Below are 18,190 nucleotides of genomic sequence, written 5' to 3'. Positions count from 1 at the left end.
TCCCCCATTGAAACTGATGCCAAAGTATGAAAATAGTAGAATTATGCCACAATTGGACTAGATAATGGTAAACGAGTTTGTTTTATAATGTTGGTATAAACATTTAACGAAAGACAATTTAACACAAAACATAAAATTCAGTTGAAATTGCACTGTGGATGTATATAGACTTCAAAATTGCATTGGAGGCATACTTAAATTGCAATGTACAGCCTTACCTATGGATCTTGGGTCCATGAAATTGGGTATCAGCCTATTCAGTGACACCAACAGATTACAATTTACACAAATATTATCTTTGTTGCTCTAATTGCGGGACTTTAACTGGGGAGTATTTTTCTCTGCTCATGCAGGAGTAATAAAGGCCTAGTTAACTAATTTTGTAAAATAAAAATATACGATTATTACTTTTATTTTGAGTTATCAGGGGCTACCCGCGGATATACAACGCACACTGTAGAACAGTATGTCGAAACACAGAGCTAGATAAGAGGAACAGGTGGCCGTGTTCAGGTTGTAAAATGGCAGTGAGTAGCGTGGATTAAAAGGAGGAAATTGAGAAAAGGTTGGAATGGCAACAGCTGTGCTGGAATGAGAACAATATGGGTGTCAGTTCTGATTATATAGAGCGGGAGAATGAGGGTCAAGGACTTAAATGGTCTGTAGTGGAGACACACAGGAAGAAGAGAGATCATGATACAGAAAGCAGTGGAGCGTCTAGGAAAGAAAGCATAAAGATGGCCAAGGTTGGAAGCAAGAGTCATAATGTGTCAGAGTGGAAAGTGGTGATGGTGTTTGATGAGACCAAAGGGCCTCATTTACACCCTATCTGACTAACCAATGCTTTGGAGAAAGAGATTGGTGAAGTCAAACTATCCCGGTTCATTGGAAAGGTAAATTGCTAATATTTTGTGGTAGCCAGGCTCAGAAAGGGAAGATTCTGCAAATGGAAAAGCTTATTGGGATGAAGCTCAAAAGCCATATCCCTGGGGCTTATGCTAGGTTGAGGGGAGTCATCACTGGGGCCCCAATATCTATGTTCATAGTTGATATTAAAGAAAATGTGAAGGGAGGCAGAGTGATTGAGGCCAAAAGTTTGCTCAGTAGGAAAGAGGGTCAAAGAAGTGAAAGTTTATCAGTGCTGCTGAGGTTTCAGAAGGTTTTGCCTGGAACAGTACAGATAGCATTTTCTTATTTCAATGTTGACATGCTGAATAATTATAATGGTGGATTGTTTCAGCAGGTTATAGATAAAGTTGAATTGATTCGGGGGCATGGGATGGGTTTTTAGCAGGTATTGATTTGTTTTTTATTTTTTACTTTCTAGGTAGACCGTGATTCATCGCAAACTTCAGGACAGTACGTTAGCAGTATGCACCTTGAACGTTTGTTTGACCGCTATGATTTCAAGATGAAGATAATGGCCACACACTCCAGTACAGTAGGTGGCAGTGAAGAATAATGTTTGGACGTCCTTTATGTTTAGTAGATTATTGAAGTACCACAAGAGTAAATAGCGATTTTCTGAAACAGGGAAGAAGAGTCTGTCATCGTATAGGCAAGTCTTTTAACCGTGGCGTTTCTCAGGTAAAGTTGTCAGCTATCTTGCTAACGTTGGCTTTTTAAAATTGTAGCTCTTGCCAATTAAGTCGACTTGCTGCTGGGGCAATCAGGTTTATCTAACTATTTTGACTAGAGTTGGCTAGCTAGCTACTGTTAACGGAATCGAACTAAATTGTGAATCGCTGTAACTAGCTAGTTTTGGCTAAATCTAACCATACCTTAACGTTACTTATTTGGGGACGATACTTTATTCAGAAAAGTTGATGTCTAGTTTGCACAGTTAGCTGACTACTGTTAGCCAAACACTAACATAAAACTAATTGTGTAGATCAGATCTGACCCGATTGTTTAAACTGTAACAGGGTCGGACAGGCTTCCTATGTAGATTAAAGCTGAAATGTATAACTTCCGGTGTAGATTAAGACTGGAGCCAGTGTGAGAAGGTTTGGAAAGCGTAGCTAACAACCTCAATCCGATTTGTTCCAAATGGCTGCTGTCCTGCTAACTCACATGAGGACAACATAGCAGTCATTAAATCTTCTTGGTATGACTACAAGGCATTTCCCATCCCTGTTTTGAGGTATGTTTTCTGAACCATATCTCGTGCCGGCTCCAACCCTAGTGCAGCTAAGCAATATAGTCGGATCTGCTGGCTAACTAATTGTACAAACTAGGACGTTTTCATTCAGCTGCCCTGAATGTGTCTGTGGGTGTTTCCTTTCAATTAAGGCATAGACGACCAGGTGAGGGGAGTTCTTTGCTAATTAGCGACCTTAATGGAATGAGTTTGACATGTACCCTGAGAGACTAACAGTGAAATGCTTACGGCCCTTCCCAACAATGCAGAGAGAAAGAAATGAGAAATAACAGAAAAGTAATAATAAATGCACAACTAGTAACAATAACTGAGGTAGATATGTACATCTGACTAGTTATAAAATAAACAATAGCAGCAGGGTATGTGATGAGTAAAAAGGGTAAATTCAGATTGTCCAGGTAGCTATTTGGTCAACTACTTAGCTGTGGCTTGGGGTTATAAACTGTTCAGGATCCTGTTGGTTCCAGAGTTGATGCATCGGTACTTCTTGCAATGCGGTAGCTGAGAGAACAGTCTATGACTTGGGTGGCTGGAGTCTTTGAAAATGTTTATGGCCTTCCTCTGACACCGCCTGGTATAGAGTTCCTGGATGGCAAGAAGCTTGGCCCCAGTGCTGTACTGGTTACACACTACCCTCTGTAGCGCCTTGCGGTCGGATGCCAAGCAGTTGCCATACCAAGCGGTGATGCAACCAGTCAAGATGCTCTCAACGGTGCAGCTGTATGACTTTTTGAGGATCTGAGGACCCATGCCAAATATATTCAGCCTCCTAAAGAGGCATTGTGCCCTCTTCACAATGTGGACCATGATAGATCCTTAGTAGAGTGGAGACAGAGGAACTTGAAGCTCTCAACCTGCTCCACTACAGCCCTGTCGATGTGAATGGTGATGTGCTTGGCCCTCCGTTTCCTGTAATCCATGATCAGCTTCTTTGTCTTGCTGACATTTGATTGAGTTGTCCACAGGTCTGATAGAATAGATGTATAACACATAGGAATAGGTCTAGGGGAAATGTGCTATAGTTAAAGGGAATACCTAGAACCATACCACCCTGTTCACATTACTTGGCAGTTTGTCAACAGTGTCAAGCTGTCTCTGAACCCCACCTTTTGTTCTGTAGCTTGACACATTTTTGTTACCGCCAGGTACAATCCAGGACACATACTTGCAACTTGTCTAGCTTCCTCAGTGGGTTGTGGGAATTGCGGTTGAAGAATCATTAATGTATGAAGGTTTTCTGTGGTCATTGACCTGCAGTAGAATCTGTCTAACACTTGTAAGGAGACAACTTCACCTGTGTCAGATAAGGGAGGAACAAAATGTTCCACGTGACAGCATTCCCTTGCAGTAATCTCCAGCCCAAAGCCCTGTGATGTGTGACTGGAAGTGAAACAGGCTGACGGTTGCTAATCCACAGAATACAACCTTGATCCAAGCATCAGATTCTCAATGCACAGCAATCAGACACTAAGACTTTGAGAGGTGATGTCAGGACAGGTGGGAGCAGAGAAGGGTGATCGTGACAGTAATCACTTAGGTAGGTCTTATCTCTGCTTCATCTTACTGTCATTACCTCTCATTCCCCTCCCAATGCAAAAGCCTCAGTATAGATGAATACATGACAGGTTGTATATAACCCCACCACGCATGCTGCTATTAGCACAGAGTCAAAAAGAAGGTGGAATTCACACGGTACCTCAGAGCCTGGGATTTCTCACATTGTCTGCTCTCCTGACCTTAAACACACCTGCATAGTGTGTTAATCAGCTTCCACCAGTCACTCAACATTGCTTATTGTTTATTACTTTTGCTGTGTTGGATCCAACATTATGACACTTTAGACAATGGTAGCATATTTTCACCGATGCCAGGTATCAAGTCCTCTCAAAGATGCTTATGAATGTCCTAATGCTCTACCCATTGACATTGTCAGAACAAGCCTCTTAAAATTGCTCAAAAACAAACTCCTCCAATTAGCTCTTTCTCGAAAGCCCTGCTTTATATTTCACAGGCACGGACATAAATGAATCACGCTGTATATTAAACACTTCAGTTTCCCACGTTTCTCTCAACTGGTCTCTGACCTCCCTGAATGCTTTCTCATCGTCGTGGGTGATCAGGCATACCACCATGGTGTCATCAGCAAACGTAATGATGGCGTTGGAGTCGTGTGTGTGTGTGTGTGTGTGTGTGTGTGTGTGTGTGTGTGTGTGTGTGTGTGTGTGTGTGTGTGGGGCTATGCAGTCGTGGTTGAACAGGGAGTACAGGAGGGCACTAAGCACTCGCCCCTAAGGGGCCCCAGTGTTGCGGATCAGCGTGGGGGATGTGTTGTTGCCTACCCTCACCACTTGGGGGGGGCGGCCTGTCAGGAACTCCAGGATCCAGTTGCAGAAGGAGGGATTCAGTCCCAGGATCCTTAGTTTCAGTTAGCTTCACAGTGTAACATTTTAATTTCTGCCGAAATCAAAAGAAAAGTTATCTTGCACCTTCAGCAGGCTGTGCTGTTAAATAGGCTTTTAGAAGTGGCGTCTTTATTTTGTTACTTATCGTTAATGCCGTCTTTGGTGTGCTGATTAATTCACAAGCACGCTTTTTTCCCCACTACTAATATTTATTTTGATTAAGTCATACAAGTGTTACATTGTGTGAAGTTTAAAATACATTATCATTACTATTAACACCAAAAAACATTTTATGTAATAAAATATTTTTAGTCGTCTTCCTCAAATGAACGGGAAGATGATGCTAGCAAGAGTATGGAAATCTAATTTCATTGGTCCTCAACTCGTGGCTCAGTCATTTCATTCAGGTGTTAGTGGAGTTAGCAGGGAGTTTAGCCTTCCCTGGAGCATGTTTCCTTCTGAAGACTTTTGGCTGAAAGGTGAGACACATTTGTATGACTGGTTGACCAAAATTGCCTCTTCGTATGATAGCCCTCTAGCTTGTGGATGTATTTCTGGCAATATTTATTTAGCCATCCCATTATTAACTACCGCTCTTCCTTGTTCTCAGTTAGATGCCAAAGTGAGTCATGTTTTAAACCCAGGAGGAAAGGCCAATGTCCAAGTCGTAGTGTGAGATGATCATATCCAACCAACCAAAGTTAACTAGCTAGTCAACCTCACTGTCGACCCACTGTCTCTCCCTCTGTATGTCTCTCCACACTGGAGAATATTGACATGTTGCTTTGTCTTTCAACAGGGGCATACATTGTGTTGTACTCACTGCAGATTCTTGGGACCAACATGAGAGCTGGAGGTGGGTTTTGCTATAATAGGTACCTGTTTTTCTGACAATTAGCATAACTTTCATCACATTTACTTGGGTCAGTGTGTGACAATTGTTTATCTTGGCTATTCTGTCCACAAACCATATTCTTAATCACAGGACAACATAGCTATGCCTATAGCCTACTTGTTTATAGGAACCCCATTAGCTACTGCCCATGTAGCAGTAGCTAATGGGGTAGCAGCTACTCTTCCTGGGGTCAAAGAACCCTGTCATAAACCTTAGAGAACTTGCAATATTCTATATTACGTCCGGGGGGATGTATAAATTAGTTTTGGGGGGGGGATGTTCCTAGACAAAGGCTTTGAAATGTCCAAAAATATTCTCTGCTAAATGTCACAGGTACCCCGCAAAATCAATACAGTTCAAGCAATAATAAACAATAAACCGTCACGCAACCTTACTTTAACCTTACCATTCTGTATACATCTGGCCCTTCTTTCTAGAATCTGCTTTCTATTTCGCAACAAAGCATCCTTCACTCATGCTTACCCTCGTAGAACTGACCATCCTACTGATCCTCGACTTCGGCGATGTCATTTAAAAATAGCTTCCAATACTCTACTCAGCAAACTGGATGTAGTTTATCAGTGCCACCCATTTTGTTACCAAAGCCCCATATACTACCCACCACTGCGCCCTGTATGCTCTAGTCGGCTGGCCCTCGATACATATTCGTCGCCAGACCCACTTGCTCCAGGTCATCTATAAGTCTATGCTAGATAAAGCTACGCCTATGCGCTCCAGCAGGTACAAATTGCAAAAATCGCTGAAGCTGGAGACTTATTTCCCTTACTAACTTTGAACTTTTTTGCCCCACTGTATCTGAGCAGCTGACCGATTGCTGCAGCTGTACATAGTCCATCTATAAATAGCCCACCCAATCTATCTACCTCATCCCCATATTGTTTTTATTTACTTTTCTGCTCTTTTGCACACCAGTATTTCTACTTGCACATCATCATCTGCTCATTTATCACTGGTGTTAATTTGTTAAATTGTAATTACTTTGCTACTATGGCCTATTTATTGCCTTACCTCCTCATGCCATTTGCACACACTGTATATAGACTTTCTTTTTTTTGTATTGTGTTATTGACTGTACGTTTGTTTATTCCAGATGTAACTGTGTTGTTGCACTGCTTTGCTTTATCTTGGCCAGGTTGCAGTTGTAAATGAGAACTTGATCTCAACAAGCTTACCTGGTTAAATAAAGGTGAAATAATAAATGAACTAAAATGTCAACCCAAATCCATCCGGCAGGGCAATAATAGTCCAGCGACACTGAACATCAAAGGGAAGCGCAGTGGGGAAAGTATGTTTGCTGGAGCGATAGAGGGAAAGTTAGTGAGTGAGGGGGGTTTAGCTGTTGACTTCAGCCTTGCAGTTGCACTGTCTGTCAGTCTGATACACCTGATGGTTTGTTTGTCAAAGCTTCGCAACACTGTTGCTACTAATCCATTCGATCAATGACAGGAGCGGGCCCCAAAGATTCCAAACATGACCTAGAGCGTTAACACCGCCGATCAACTTCAACACTTTACAAACGAATCACGCTGAAAATAAACAGGACTTCTGCCAGGAGTTAAACACACTGTCAAAACTGCCACGCCGACCGAGAGACTCCATACAGAGTCGGAAGAGCCATTGTTATTATCTCCCTCCTGACTGCTGCTGTGCTCTTAAAGGGGCAGCCCACGGTGAAGGCTTCGTGCAGGATTTCGCTACGAATGTTCAACCTTTATGGACATCTCCAGTTAAGGTCTAAGAGAATGCTTTGAACCAAATATAATGCTTTTTGGTTTCAGATGAATTTAACACCAGATTATTGTAATTTGACTGTAAATCCTTGCTAAGAGTCTCTGAGCTCATTGCACACATCACCATCTACAGCCAATCAGCATGCATAGTAATTCTATGTCCACGGCCCAAGGAAACTGTCCTGAGGGGAACTACTGTACGTATCTGATGTTAGAGAAGCTTCCATTGAAGCTCTGGGTTCTGTTGGGTAATTAACTCTCCAACCGTGTGATGGCAGGGGACGTAAAGTCATTCCAAGTGAGTTTTTTTCAATAAGAAATGGTGATCAATAACACAAGGCTTCACTGAAATCTAACAATACAGCTCCAACTATCATCTAATCCATTTATTTTAGCCAGTCATGAGTCAGTGCAGTACAAGTTGAGTGCCTTTCCCTATATGCATGCTGAAAGTCATTATAAAATAGCATTGCATTTGTTCAAACGCAGTTCTCCATCAGTTTACTGAAAACAGGTAGCACACTGACTGGGTGGATGTTAGAGGCAGCAAAGGGTGCTTTACTATTTGTAGGTAGTGAAATTACTTTAGCTTTCTTTCACACCTGTGGACACAATCCTGGTTAAAGACATGGTAACTTGGGGTGGCAATACAGTCTTAACATTCTCAGTAGTTTCCTATCTAGGTTGTCTATACTTGGTGGCTTGTCATTGATGGATGCTAACTGTTTTTCCACCTATTCCACAATAACTTGACCAAATTCAAAACGGCATTCCTGCTCTTTCATTATTAGATCTTCAATGCACATATGGTGGTTCAATGTTTTAACTAACTAATGTTTGTATTCTTTACTGGTGAAATAGTCATTGAAATTATTTTGCTATATCAAAAGGTTTTTTGCTAAAATGGCCCATCAACATCAATGAACGATGTAGATTTAATTGGGTTTTCTGTCCATGATATAACTTAAGGTGATCCAAAGTATTTTCCCATAGTTTAAATGTAATTGATCTTGTTTTAGTAATATTATTTTTTCTTAAAAAAATTAAAAAATAATTGAGTCACAATGTCTCAGTTGACAGTATGTCAACCAATCAGCTGAGCAGCCTGAATTGTTTGTCACTTTTTTCTTCATTTCTTTGAACCATACCATTTTTCAGTTCATCGACCGAGGGGGCTCTAACAGTTCTCAGTTTCTTAACAGGTACATGCTTGTCAACAATTGGCAAGAATAATTTTACAAATATTAAGTGCTGCATTTGGTTTCTCCTCATACACATCAGGCCAACAAATGTTTTTCATCTTAAACAAGAGTCCTGAGAACATTTTGTAAGATCTGTTATAAATAGCTTGAGACCCTGCCTTTGGTACTTCTGGCTTTTCTTATTATTGCCACAATGTTATGGTCACTACAGCCAATGGGAACTGATATTGCTTTGGAGCAAAGCTCTGCAGCAGTGGTGAAGATCTGATCAATACAAGTGGATGTCACAGATCCAACACTATTGGTTTACACTCTAGTTGGTTGAGTGATAACCTGGGTCATGTTACAGGCTTTAGTCACAGTAAGAAGCTTCCTCCCGAGAGGATAACCAGTCAATGTTCAGGTCACCAAGCACATTTAATTTCTCTGTTAGCATCAGAGACCTTATCTGACACGCACACATTAGACATGGTGTTGAAATAGTGTTCCATTTCCTCTCTCCTCTCTCCCGCTGTCTATTGATCTCTCTTCATTCTCTTTCTTTGGTCTATGTATCTTATTTCCTTCAGGCATCTTGAAGTTGGCTGCATTGGTTTCTGTCTTTTTCCTGGCAGTTTTCCTTGCCTTCCAGCTGCTGGAAATGAACATGGACTTCAATCTGGGGAATGTGTTTGGTGAGTTTGGTTACAGGTGTTTTCCAGTGTTGTAACTGTGCATATCAATCTATTGCCTGATCTTGCATGGAATTCCAAAGAGGAATCACTTAGTTTCAAAGGCTATTGTTTTGAATACATCTCTCAATAGATGGTATTAATAATCTTCCTCAGGGATTCTAAATTTAGGCCTTCAGAAACACCGTGTCTGCATGCGACACCCCTTAGTCTCTGGCTGAAACTAAATTCACACACTACGGAGATGGAAGGTGTGTAGCGCAATGTTGTTTTTCGTCACAAAAGGGGTGGCTCCTTGTGATATTTTCTGGCATTCGGCCGTACTTTTGTGCTATCTGGAAATTGAGACACTCGGTATCATTCCTTCCGCAGCCGTGGGGCCAGTGTTGTCGCTCGGTTCCTTGTTCTGATCTACAGGTTATTCATCAAAGTAGCCTATTTTGTATTTGTAACCAAATATCATTTCTGTGACTGTTCAAACGCTAAACCAAACAACAAGAATCCACCCCCTGAAAATATTTAGTTTATTAGTAATAACCAGTGATTCCAGGCTATTGTGAAGTGGTAGAACCTGCTTTAGCCAACTAGCTAGCAATGTGCTTTTATCTGATATCTGAATGAGTACACAAGCAGGATATCAAACTGGGATAATGTTTTAGGTTGTACCGGCAAGTAGGAGAGTATTTGCTCGGGCATGTTTGAAAAAAAAAAAAAGAAGCTAAACCTGATTTCACATGGAGCTGTGTGATGCTAAAAGGCCTGGCCAGCTTGCTATGTTTTTAGGCAGGCTAAAGCCAGATTTAGTGCAAAGCTCAATGTTTTAACTTTCTTAAATAAGGAACTCATGAGCTCACGGGCTAATGTCATAAAGACATCTGGAACTGGAGTCTATAACTTGTCTGTATCTGTCCCTCCACAACAGGGTCTATGCCTGTAGAGGAAGGCCGTAAGTATACTTCAATAACTTCTCCTGCTGCATCACTTTAACCTGATTTCCTCAATCAATCAAGTTACATTTCTTCTTTTCTTTCCTCCCTGTGGTATATGAAAATCAGAACTTATCTTCTCTTAACAGTCCATGGAAACACCTTGCCATGTATGCTTAACTGTTCGGAGCTAAGTAGTTAATCTGTGTGTATTGTGAATGTTTTGGTTCTTTAGCTGTTGAGTTCTATGTAAATAGTCTGGTTTGTTCTGTAGGTGTGTGAGTTATATTGTGCGTGAGAGAGATTCAAGCTGTGTGTAATAGTAGACTGTGTTTGCAGGGCCTAGATATGTACGTGTTCGCTGATATTGTGTGTTTTTGATGGGGGGGTGCTAAAGTGTGTTGGTATTGTATACTCTGTTTGGAATTCCATTCACAGCTACCAGGCAGGAACGCTACAAGTGTGGCCTCTCCAAGCCATGTCCCGAGGGACACTTCTCCTTTAAGATGGCCAGCGGAGCAGCCAGTGTTGTCGGTCCCAAAATCTGTCTGGAGGACAACATGTAAGAGACATGATGGACCAATAATAACAGTACAACCAAAGACCCACATCTCTCAACCCATAATAACAGTACAACCAAAGACCCACATCTCTCAACCCATAATAACAGTACAACCAAAGACCCACATCTCTCAACCCATAATAACAGTACAACCAAAGACCCACATCTCTCAACCCATAATAACAGTACAACCAAAGACCCACATCTCTCAACCCATAATAACAGTACAACCAAAGACCCACATCTCTCAACCCATAATAACAGTACAACCAAAGACCCACATCTCTCAACCCATAATAACAGTACAACCAAAGACCCACCCACATCTCTCAACCCATAATAACAGTACAACCAAAGACCCACCCACATCTCTCAACCCATAATAACAGTACAACCAAAGACCCACCCACATCTCTCAACCCATAATAACAGTACAACCAAAGACCCACATCCCTCTCAACCCATAATAACAGTACAACCAAAGACCCACATCCCTCTCAACCCATAATAACAGTACAACCAAAGACCCACATCCCTCTCAACCCATAATAACAGTACAACCAAAGACCCACATCCCTCTCAACCCATAATAACAGTACAACCAAAGACCCACATCCATCTCAACCCATAATAACAGTATAACCAAAGACCCACATCCCTCTCAACCCATAATAACAGTACAACCAAAGACCCACATCCCTCTCAACCCATAATAACAGTACAACCAAAGACCCACATCCCTCTCAACCCATAATAACAGTACAACCAAAGACCCACATCCCTCTCAACCCATAATAACAGTACAACCAAAGACCCACATCCCTCTCAACCCATAATAACAGTACAACCAAAGACCCACATTCCTCTCAACCCATATTAACAGTACAACCAAAGACCCACATCCCTCTCAGCCTATATTGACAGTACAAACAAAGGCCCACATCCCTCTCAGCCTATAATGACAGTACAAACAAAGGCCCACATCCCTCTCAGCCGATACGCAGGGGCCTAATTACAAACAAGTATTTTAACTAAGACGTTTTATCCCCCACACACACACAAAATAACCTTGCACTTGACTTTTCCTACTTGCACTGACTTTGCTGATAACTACTTTCTATTTTGAAAGAATTTACAGCACTTACAATGACTTATGTAGTTGTATCACTCTGCTAAATGACTAAAAGGTAAACATCTATTGCCAGGTAGAAATCTAGCGTGCAAAGCTGACACAATAGGATATTCTACAACATAATTATCCATGTCTGTTTTACAGGATGCATTTCTATTCTTATTTTATAGATTCCTAGACAGACTCGTGTAGACCGGTATGAACTATCTTGTAACTGAGGTGGAGATTCAATTTAAACATGTCTGAAGCAACCTGTTGACTGTTAACCCTCTATTTAATGAACTGTTGTTGTGGCATTCTGCATCCGTGTTATTGAAATCCAATTCCTCAGGCATTGCTTCAAGGGAATCAAGTCTGGTTAGGAATAAGTATTATATTTTTGTGTCGACGCTATACGGCCAGGGTGTGACAAGTCTCAGTGCAGTGTTGAAGAACACGGCCGGGAACAAAGACAAGGATGGGACTAACCTAACCACAAAGTACCCAATAAAATACATGCAGGCTCACTGTCACATAATGCTTAATTTGTCCTTTCAGTTTGATGAGTGGAGTCAAGAACAACGTGGGCAGAGGAATTAACATCGCCCTGGTTAACGGTAAACTAGCCTTGTCACTGCTACATGCCATAGACAAACAGTACTTCTCCTTGTAGTCAAATCGGTTGTTTTACATGACTACATCTGTGAGTAATATGACAATTGAAAATGACATCTGGTGTGAAACATTTACTTTGTTCAGCGATTGGCAGCTCGAGTCCTTCGAGGATGTGTAGAGTGCCTAGATGGCTGTTAGTGCTGGGCTGGAACAAAAGCCTGCATACAACATGGCCCTGGGTTAACTACTTCAATACTAACTCGTCCATACCGCTGTTGTACAAAACATTAAGAACACCTTCCTAATATTGAGTTGCACCCCCTTTTGCCCTCAGAAAAGCCTCAATTTGTCGGGGCATGGACTAATCTACTACTCTGAATGCACTATTCATGATAGGAGTTAGCCTGTGATCGTACATTAGCTTGTCGTGAACAAGTTGTTTGTTCTCCACAGGAAAAACGGGGGACCTCATCAAGAGAGACCACTTTGACATGTGGGCGGGAGGTGAGGCCTTAGTTTCACTTAGATTTCCCGTGTTTCCGTGTCATGGAGTGCCTCTTGACTAGGCAGGCGGACCAGGCAAACCAGTCTTGTACCTGTGTATTTGTTGTGTGTGCAGATGTCAACACGCTCATCACATTCCTGAAGACTATTGAAGAAGGAACAGTAGTGATGATGGCCACGTTTGATGACTCGGCCTCCAAGTAGGTGTTTTATGAACTGAAAAAAAGATGCACATTCAGCATTTAACTTTCCGTGAACTCTTAGATTAGAATTTTAAGCTTAGGCAAATACTTCAGTTAAGTGTCTTGATCAATCTGTTTCGTTAACAAATTAACAAATAACTATCACATAAATAAACCCGTTAACTGACTGGAAATGTAAATGAATTTCGCCCTAACTGCTGATATTAAAGGAGTCACCAATTACTGATGTATAACAATGGTGACTAATAGCAAAGGTTCAAGTAAAGGAAAGAGCTGTAGGTAGAGATATGTAAGTGTCTAGTCTCAATGACATTCTAGCTGTGTATTCACTAGCAAACGGACAGAAATGGTGAGGGACTACCTGAACTTGTCCAATAACCTTTATTTTTGTTGTGAAACATTTCAATACGGTGTGCACAAATGAATACGACCCTGCTTTGCGGTCCACAGGCTGAATGACGAGTCCAGGAAGATGATTGGTGAACTTGGCAGTTCCAGCATCAGCACATTAGGTTTCAGGGACAACTGGATCTTTGTGGGAGGCAAAGGGATCAAGACCAAGAGTCCCTTTGAGCAGGTAACTTCACCCCCCCCCTTTAAAAACAAATCTTCATCCTCCTTAACCTGGTTTGTTCACATTTTTTCTTTCTGGTCCGTTCACATGGGACTTTTTCACCTCTCCCCGTTGAAATATCAAGGCTTCAGTGGAGCACAGCTGATGGAACGTTGTCTATAGAAATACCATTTATCATGATACAGACTCATTTTCTAGCCCTGTCATAAAGAGTTGCGCGACATCCAGATGCATTTCATACATGTCATCGTCTACAACCCTCAGACTCCACTCTGGACCGCCAAGCCAATCCCACTGCATTTTTTCATTGTTCCCCTCTAATCAGGGACTGATTTGGACTCGAGACACTGTGTGTGTGTGTGTGGTGTGTGGTGTGTGTGTGTAATTGAATTATCAGGTAGAACAGAACCAGCAGACTTAGGACTTGTAGGTTAAGAGTTGAACACCCCTGGTCTACAACGTCGCAGATGTCATTGGAGGATTGATTACCTAGAGAGGCAAGGTGAAATATCCCAAATGGAGCTAGATGAAGCCAGAACAATAATCTACTTGTTGAGCATAGCTATAGCCTTCAGTCTGGTGTTCATGGTCAGTTTATCAAGGTCCCGACATCAGCGGATAACTGTCCTGCAACAGGGCACTTTGACGCGAGAATGAACTCGAACGTGACGTTTGTTTGTAAACTAAAAACTTGCTCTATAAGATATGTAAAACACAGCCGTTCCATGATTTAGTTTTCGTTCTTTACAGTCCTGAACTATTGATTTCATTATGAGTTTCACCAGACAAGACAATTTTGAGAATACTGTCTTTTTCCATTTCCATCTGACCCTTAAACATGTTGTCCCAGAGTGAACAGGCACTCCTTCAATATTGACTTTCCATCCTCCCTCATGTGTTCTTGGGACATTGTTTGTGATCGCTGTGCCGGTACACACACAGCCTTATCAGACAAGAGGGGCCATGCAACGTGCTTCCCAAATGGTGTCCTATTCCCTTGTAGTGCACAAAACACTTGCACTATATAGGGAATAGGCTGCCATTTGGGATGCTACCATTGGGTCTAATCCAAAACTTCTGTCTCTGCCTCTACAGCACATAAAGAACCATGCCGAAACCAACAAGTACGAGGGCTGGCCCGAGGTGCTGGAGATGGAAGGCTGCATACCCCAAAGACAGGAGTGATTTTTTCACTTGATCCCTCGACCGTTCCCTTCATAGCCGACCCCTTCACGCCTTTGGTTGCGTCTCCCATTCTTCTCTTAAAATAGTGTACTTGCACACTTTCCTATGATGGCTCTAGCAATTGAACCTCCCTCCACCCAATGCTAACACCAACGCAGCCTTGGTATTTTAGAGACTGTCCCTCTGCGTTGCAGCTGTCAATGTTTGCAGCAATCGGTGACGTCAGGAAGCATCCTTGTTTGTTTGTGTCAAGGTATTGTCTACATACAGAAGAGGAATGGTATGGCAGGGGGTTATTGGTTATTCAGCAGAATGTACCAAGATCACTGTGAAATTTGTAAATAGAACTACAAAAGTATCTAACTTTTGAACATCCATATTGTAATATAACATCTTGGAAAGCTATATGGCTTAAGATCCTTGTTACTTAAGAGTGAATTTATATTATTGCTTTTTATCTTTAGTGATTGTTCTTTTAAATTGTTAGTTTTTGTGTGGTTTGGGAGTGGAATGAATGAGGAAGCGTGTAGCTAAAGCTTGGTAGTGGGATTTTGACTTGTGTGCATCTTCCTTGGATAGAATGACAATCATTGGTTTCAGTAACACTAAGTGTTTCAGTAAAAATAGATATTTTAGGGAAATATTTAGCTGGTTTTGCTGATTTGATAAACAAATCACTTGCGAATTTATTGGCACGTTGACAGCCTTGGAAAAACCATTCAAGAAATAGGTTGATACAGTACAAAGATGACTAGGTTTTGATTTTGTGGCTAGATCTTACTTTCCCCAGTATCTCTGGTTTACTTTAAAGACTAACTCTGCATCACATCTCTTCCACTAAAGCTTTGATTACCTCATTGCGACTGACTTTTTTGTTCTTATCATATAATGCAAGAACTGCCTAGGCTGAAGCTCATAGCTTTTAGCTGAGTTACTGTTTGCTTTTGCAACATTGCATCATGTCCCCCCTGAATCTTCTTTAGTGAGCGGTCTCACTACCACTACCACTGTTCATTAGCTGTGGTCATATTAGCTACAATTCAACCCAGCTGTCATTTTGTTACACTTGGAATGGAGTAAGCTACATATAACAAATAATACATTTGACGTTTTATTTAAAGAATTAAGAACTAATTCTTATTTACAATGAAGGCCTACACCGGCCAAACCCAGATGACGCTGGGCCAATCGTGTGCCGCCCCATGGAAATACCAATCAGGACCAGTTGTGATACCGTCTGGAATGGAACCAGGGTGTCTAGTGACTCCTCAAGCACTGAGATTCAGTGCCTTAGACCGCTGCACCACTCGGGGACCCATGGATTGATTCAGTGGATTAATTCCTGTTCTGTGTGTGAAATTGAATCCATTGGGAGATTATTGCATATGCAGTTATGTCATGTGCTTTAACTACGGTAACACCTGGTGCTGAAAGTAGCACACGTTTCAGAGTGTAATGTAAAACTCTTGTTGCCTAAAACATCTCAGCTCGGTCCCCTAGTTGGTTCAAAGGATAACTGTTTTTGGTCAAATGGCAGGAATACAATCCTGTTTCTGTTTGCTTTTAGGGCAGTACATGTAACCTAACACAATGGGATTGTGGAGGCTATTCTGAAACCTGTTCCCCCATCCACTTGTCTATGGAGTAATTGCAATGAAGGATTTCTCCTTTTGTCTTGACATTGGCAAGATATTTAACACAATGAATGACATCCTCTACATTGCCGTTTAAAAAAAGATCTGCGTTCTGTTTTTTGGTTTCATTTGAGGACCTTGACTGAAGTGAAAAGCCCAAATCGATACCCCATCGTTGCCATTCCAAAAACAAGTGTGTCCTTCCTGCTCTAAATGGAATTCATCCCACCAATGTGCCTTGTCTGACTTACAAATCCATAGACAGTCTGTAATATTCATTATTTCTCCATCTACTAAACTACTGATTTGTTAATCATTCATGTTGTTGCAAGGAAGTTAAATGGGGAACAATTCTGATAATTGTGACTCATTTTGTTGCAATGTCTTACATCTGTGTCGTGAAACATTTCAAACAACTTCCCATTCATGAGTATGATTAATAAAGCTCAACCTGTCATTGTACATGTGACATCTATTTCTCTCAATGCCTTAAACATCTTAAATCCTTTATGTTGGCAGATGAAGTTGACTTGATTTTAGGGAGGAAAGGAGTACATCCGGCTTCTTCACCTGTGGGGTCGTATGAGGGGGTGCCGAGGCATATTTCTGTCTGTAGTAAAGCCCTTTTGGGAGGAGAAACTCATTTTCATTGGCTGTGCCTGGGCCCACCCGACCCCTGCCCAGTCATGTGAAATCCATAGATTAGGGCCTAATGAATTTATTTCAATTGACTGAATTCCTTATGAACTTTAACTCAGTCAAATCTTTGAAATTGATACATGTTGCATTTTTATATTTTTGTTCGGTATAGTCATCTGCATCAATCTGGCTTGTCTTCAGGAGGTTGCATCATACTCAATGTTGCAGATGGAAATGGCATGAATAGATATAGCTCTTTGTTTTGTTACTGTGACACTGTCCGTTCTACATAGCCTAATGTTTCTAAACTAAGAACATTCCACAAGGTTGTGCTGGGATTCTATTATATAATAACCAAATACCCTATTCTCTTTGCAAACAGTCAGCAGTAATTTACCACCTGGTTTTTAATAATAATTATAAACTGGGTGGTTTGAGCCCTGAATGCTGATTGGATGACAGCTGTGGTATATCAGCCTAGGGGTCCCAAATGCTCAAGACTATTTCGCTCTGGACAGGTTATAGTCAATACTTAATATTTTGTTTTGTCTCATTTATTGTTATGGATATAGCCTCTGCGTGATGGGGTTGTGCGATGCAGATGGCTATAACAAGCCTACATACAGGGTGGAATTAAGCAAATACAACAGTCAAAATGCCTAATGTAAGGCCTACACTACAGTCCGTGCTCCCAAATACTGGAAAAAGTGTGATTCATTCGGTTACATCAGTGGTTTACCAAACTTTTTATAGTCCCGTACCCCTTCAAACATTCAACCTCCAGCTGCATACCCCCTCTAGCTCCAGGGTCAGCGCATTCTCAGATATTGTGTTTGCCAGACAGAAGAACTCCAACTTCTTAATCATAGCCTCAATTTTGTCCCACACATTGAATATAGTTGCAGAGTCCCTGTATTCCTAGATTCAGATCATTCAGGCAAGAAAAAACCTCACCCAGAAAGGCCAGTTGTGTGAGAAACTCATCATCATGCAAGTGGTCAGACAAGTGAAAATTATGGTCAGTAAAGAAAACTTTAAGATCGTCTCAATTATTATTATTTTTTTAAAGTGTCAGTACTTTTCCCCTTGATAACCAGCGCACTTCTGTATGTTGTAAAAGCGTTACATGGTCGCTGCCCATATCATTGCATAGTG

General features: G+C 41.4%; 1 protein-coding gene across 7 annotated transcripts; it reads left to right on the top strand.

Annotated features, from left to right (window-relative positions):
- The first annotated feature begins 1,449 nt into the window (after window positions 1-1,449).
- LOC118379995 (protein FAM3C) lies at window positions 1,450-16,858 on the top strand. 7 transcript variants are annotated; one of them, XM_052492564.1, is made up of 10 exons: window positions 1,452-1,587; window positions 5,363-5,419; window positions 8,981-9,085; window positions 10,005-10,028; window positions 10,447-10,570; window positions 12,240-12,298; window positions 12,750-12,800; window positions 12,916-13,000; window positions 13,454-13,580; window positions 14,673-16,858. In XM_052492564.1, the coding sequence occupies exons 2-10, from the start codon at window positions 5,407-5,409 to the stop codon at window positions 14,760-14,762; spliced, it is 678 nt and encodes a 225-aa protein (XP_052348524.1). In that variant the 5' UTR covers window positions 1,452-1,587; window positions 5,363-5,406; the 3' UTR covers window positions 14,763-16,858. The 7 variants fall into 7 exon arrangements, with proteins under 7 accessions (XP_052348527.1, XP_052348524.1, XP_052348525.1 ...); XM_052492565.1 differs by lacking the exon at window positions 1,452-1,587 and adding an exon at window positions 1,600-1,673; XM_052492566.1 differs by lacking the exon at window positions 1,452-1,587 and adding an exon at window positions 1,956-2,143.
- Window positions 16,859-18,190: the final 1,332 nt, after the last annotated feature.

The sequence above is a fragment of the Oncorhynchus keta genome, chromosome 33 (genome assembly GCF_023373465.1).
Source record: "Oncorhynchus keta strain PuntledgeMale-10-30-2019 chromosome 33, Oket_V2, whole genome shotgun sequence".
In the NCBI taxonomy this organism is placed as follows: Eukaryota; Metazoa; Chordata; class Actinopteri; order Salmoniformes; family Salmonidae; genus Oncorhynchus; species Oncorhynchus keta.
Note: the sequence above shows the minus strand (reverse complement) of the source record. Positions and strands in the feature narration are given on the sequence as shown.

Bases quoted from the DNA above. Each gene is read 5' to 3' on its own strand.
- LOC118379995 (XM_052492562.1), top strand. From the start codon at position 3,647: ATGTCAGGACAGGTGGGAGCAGAGAAGGGTGATCGTGACAGTAATCAC. The intron at 10,571-12,239 runs GTAAGAGACATG...TTGTCCTTTCAG, and splicing joins ATCTGTCTGGAGGACAACAT to TTTGATGAGTGGAGTCAAGA. The intron at 12,299-12,749 runs GTAAACTAGCCT...TGTTCTCCACAG, and splicing joins TAACATCGCCCTGGTTAACG to GAAAAACGGGGGACCTCATC.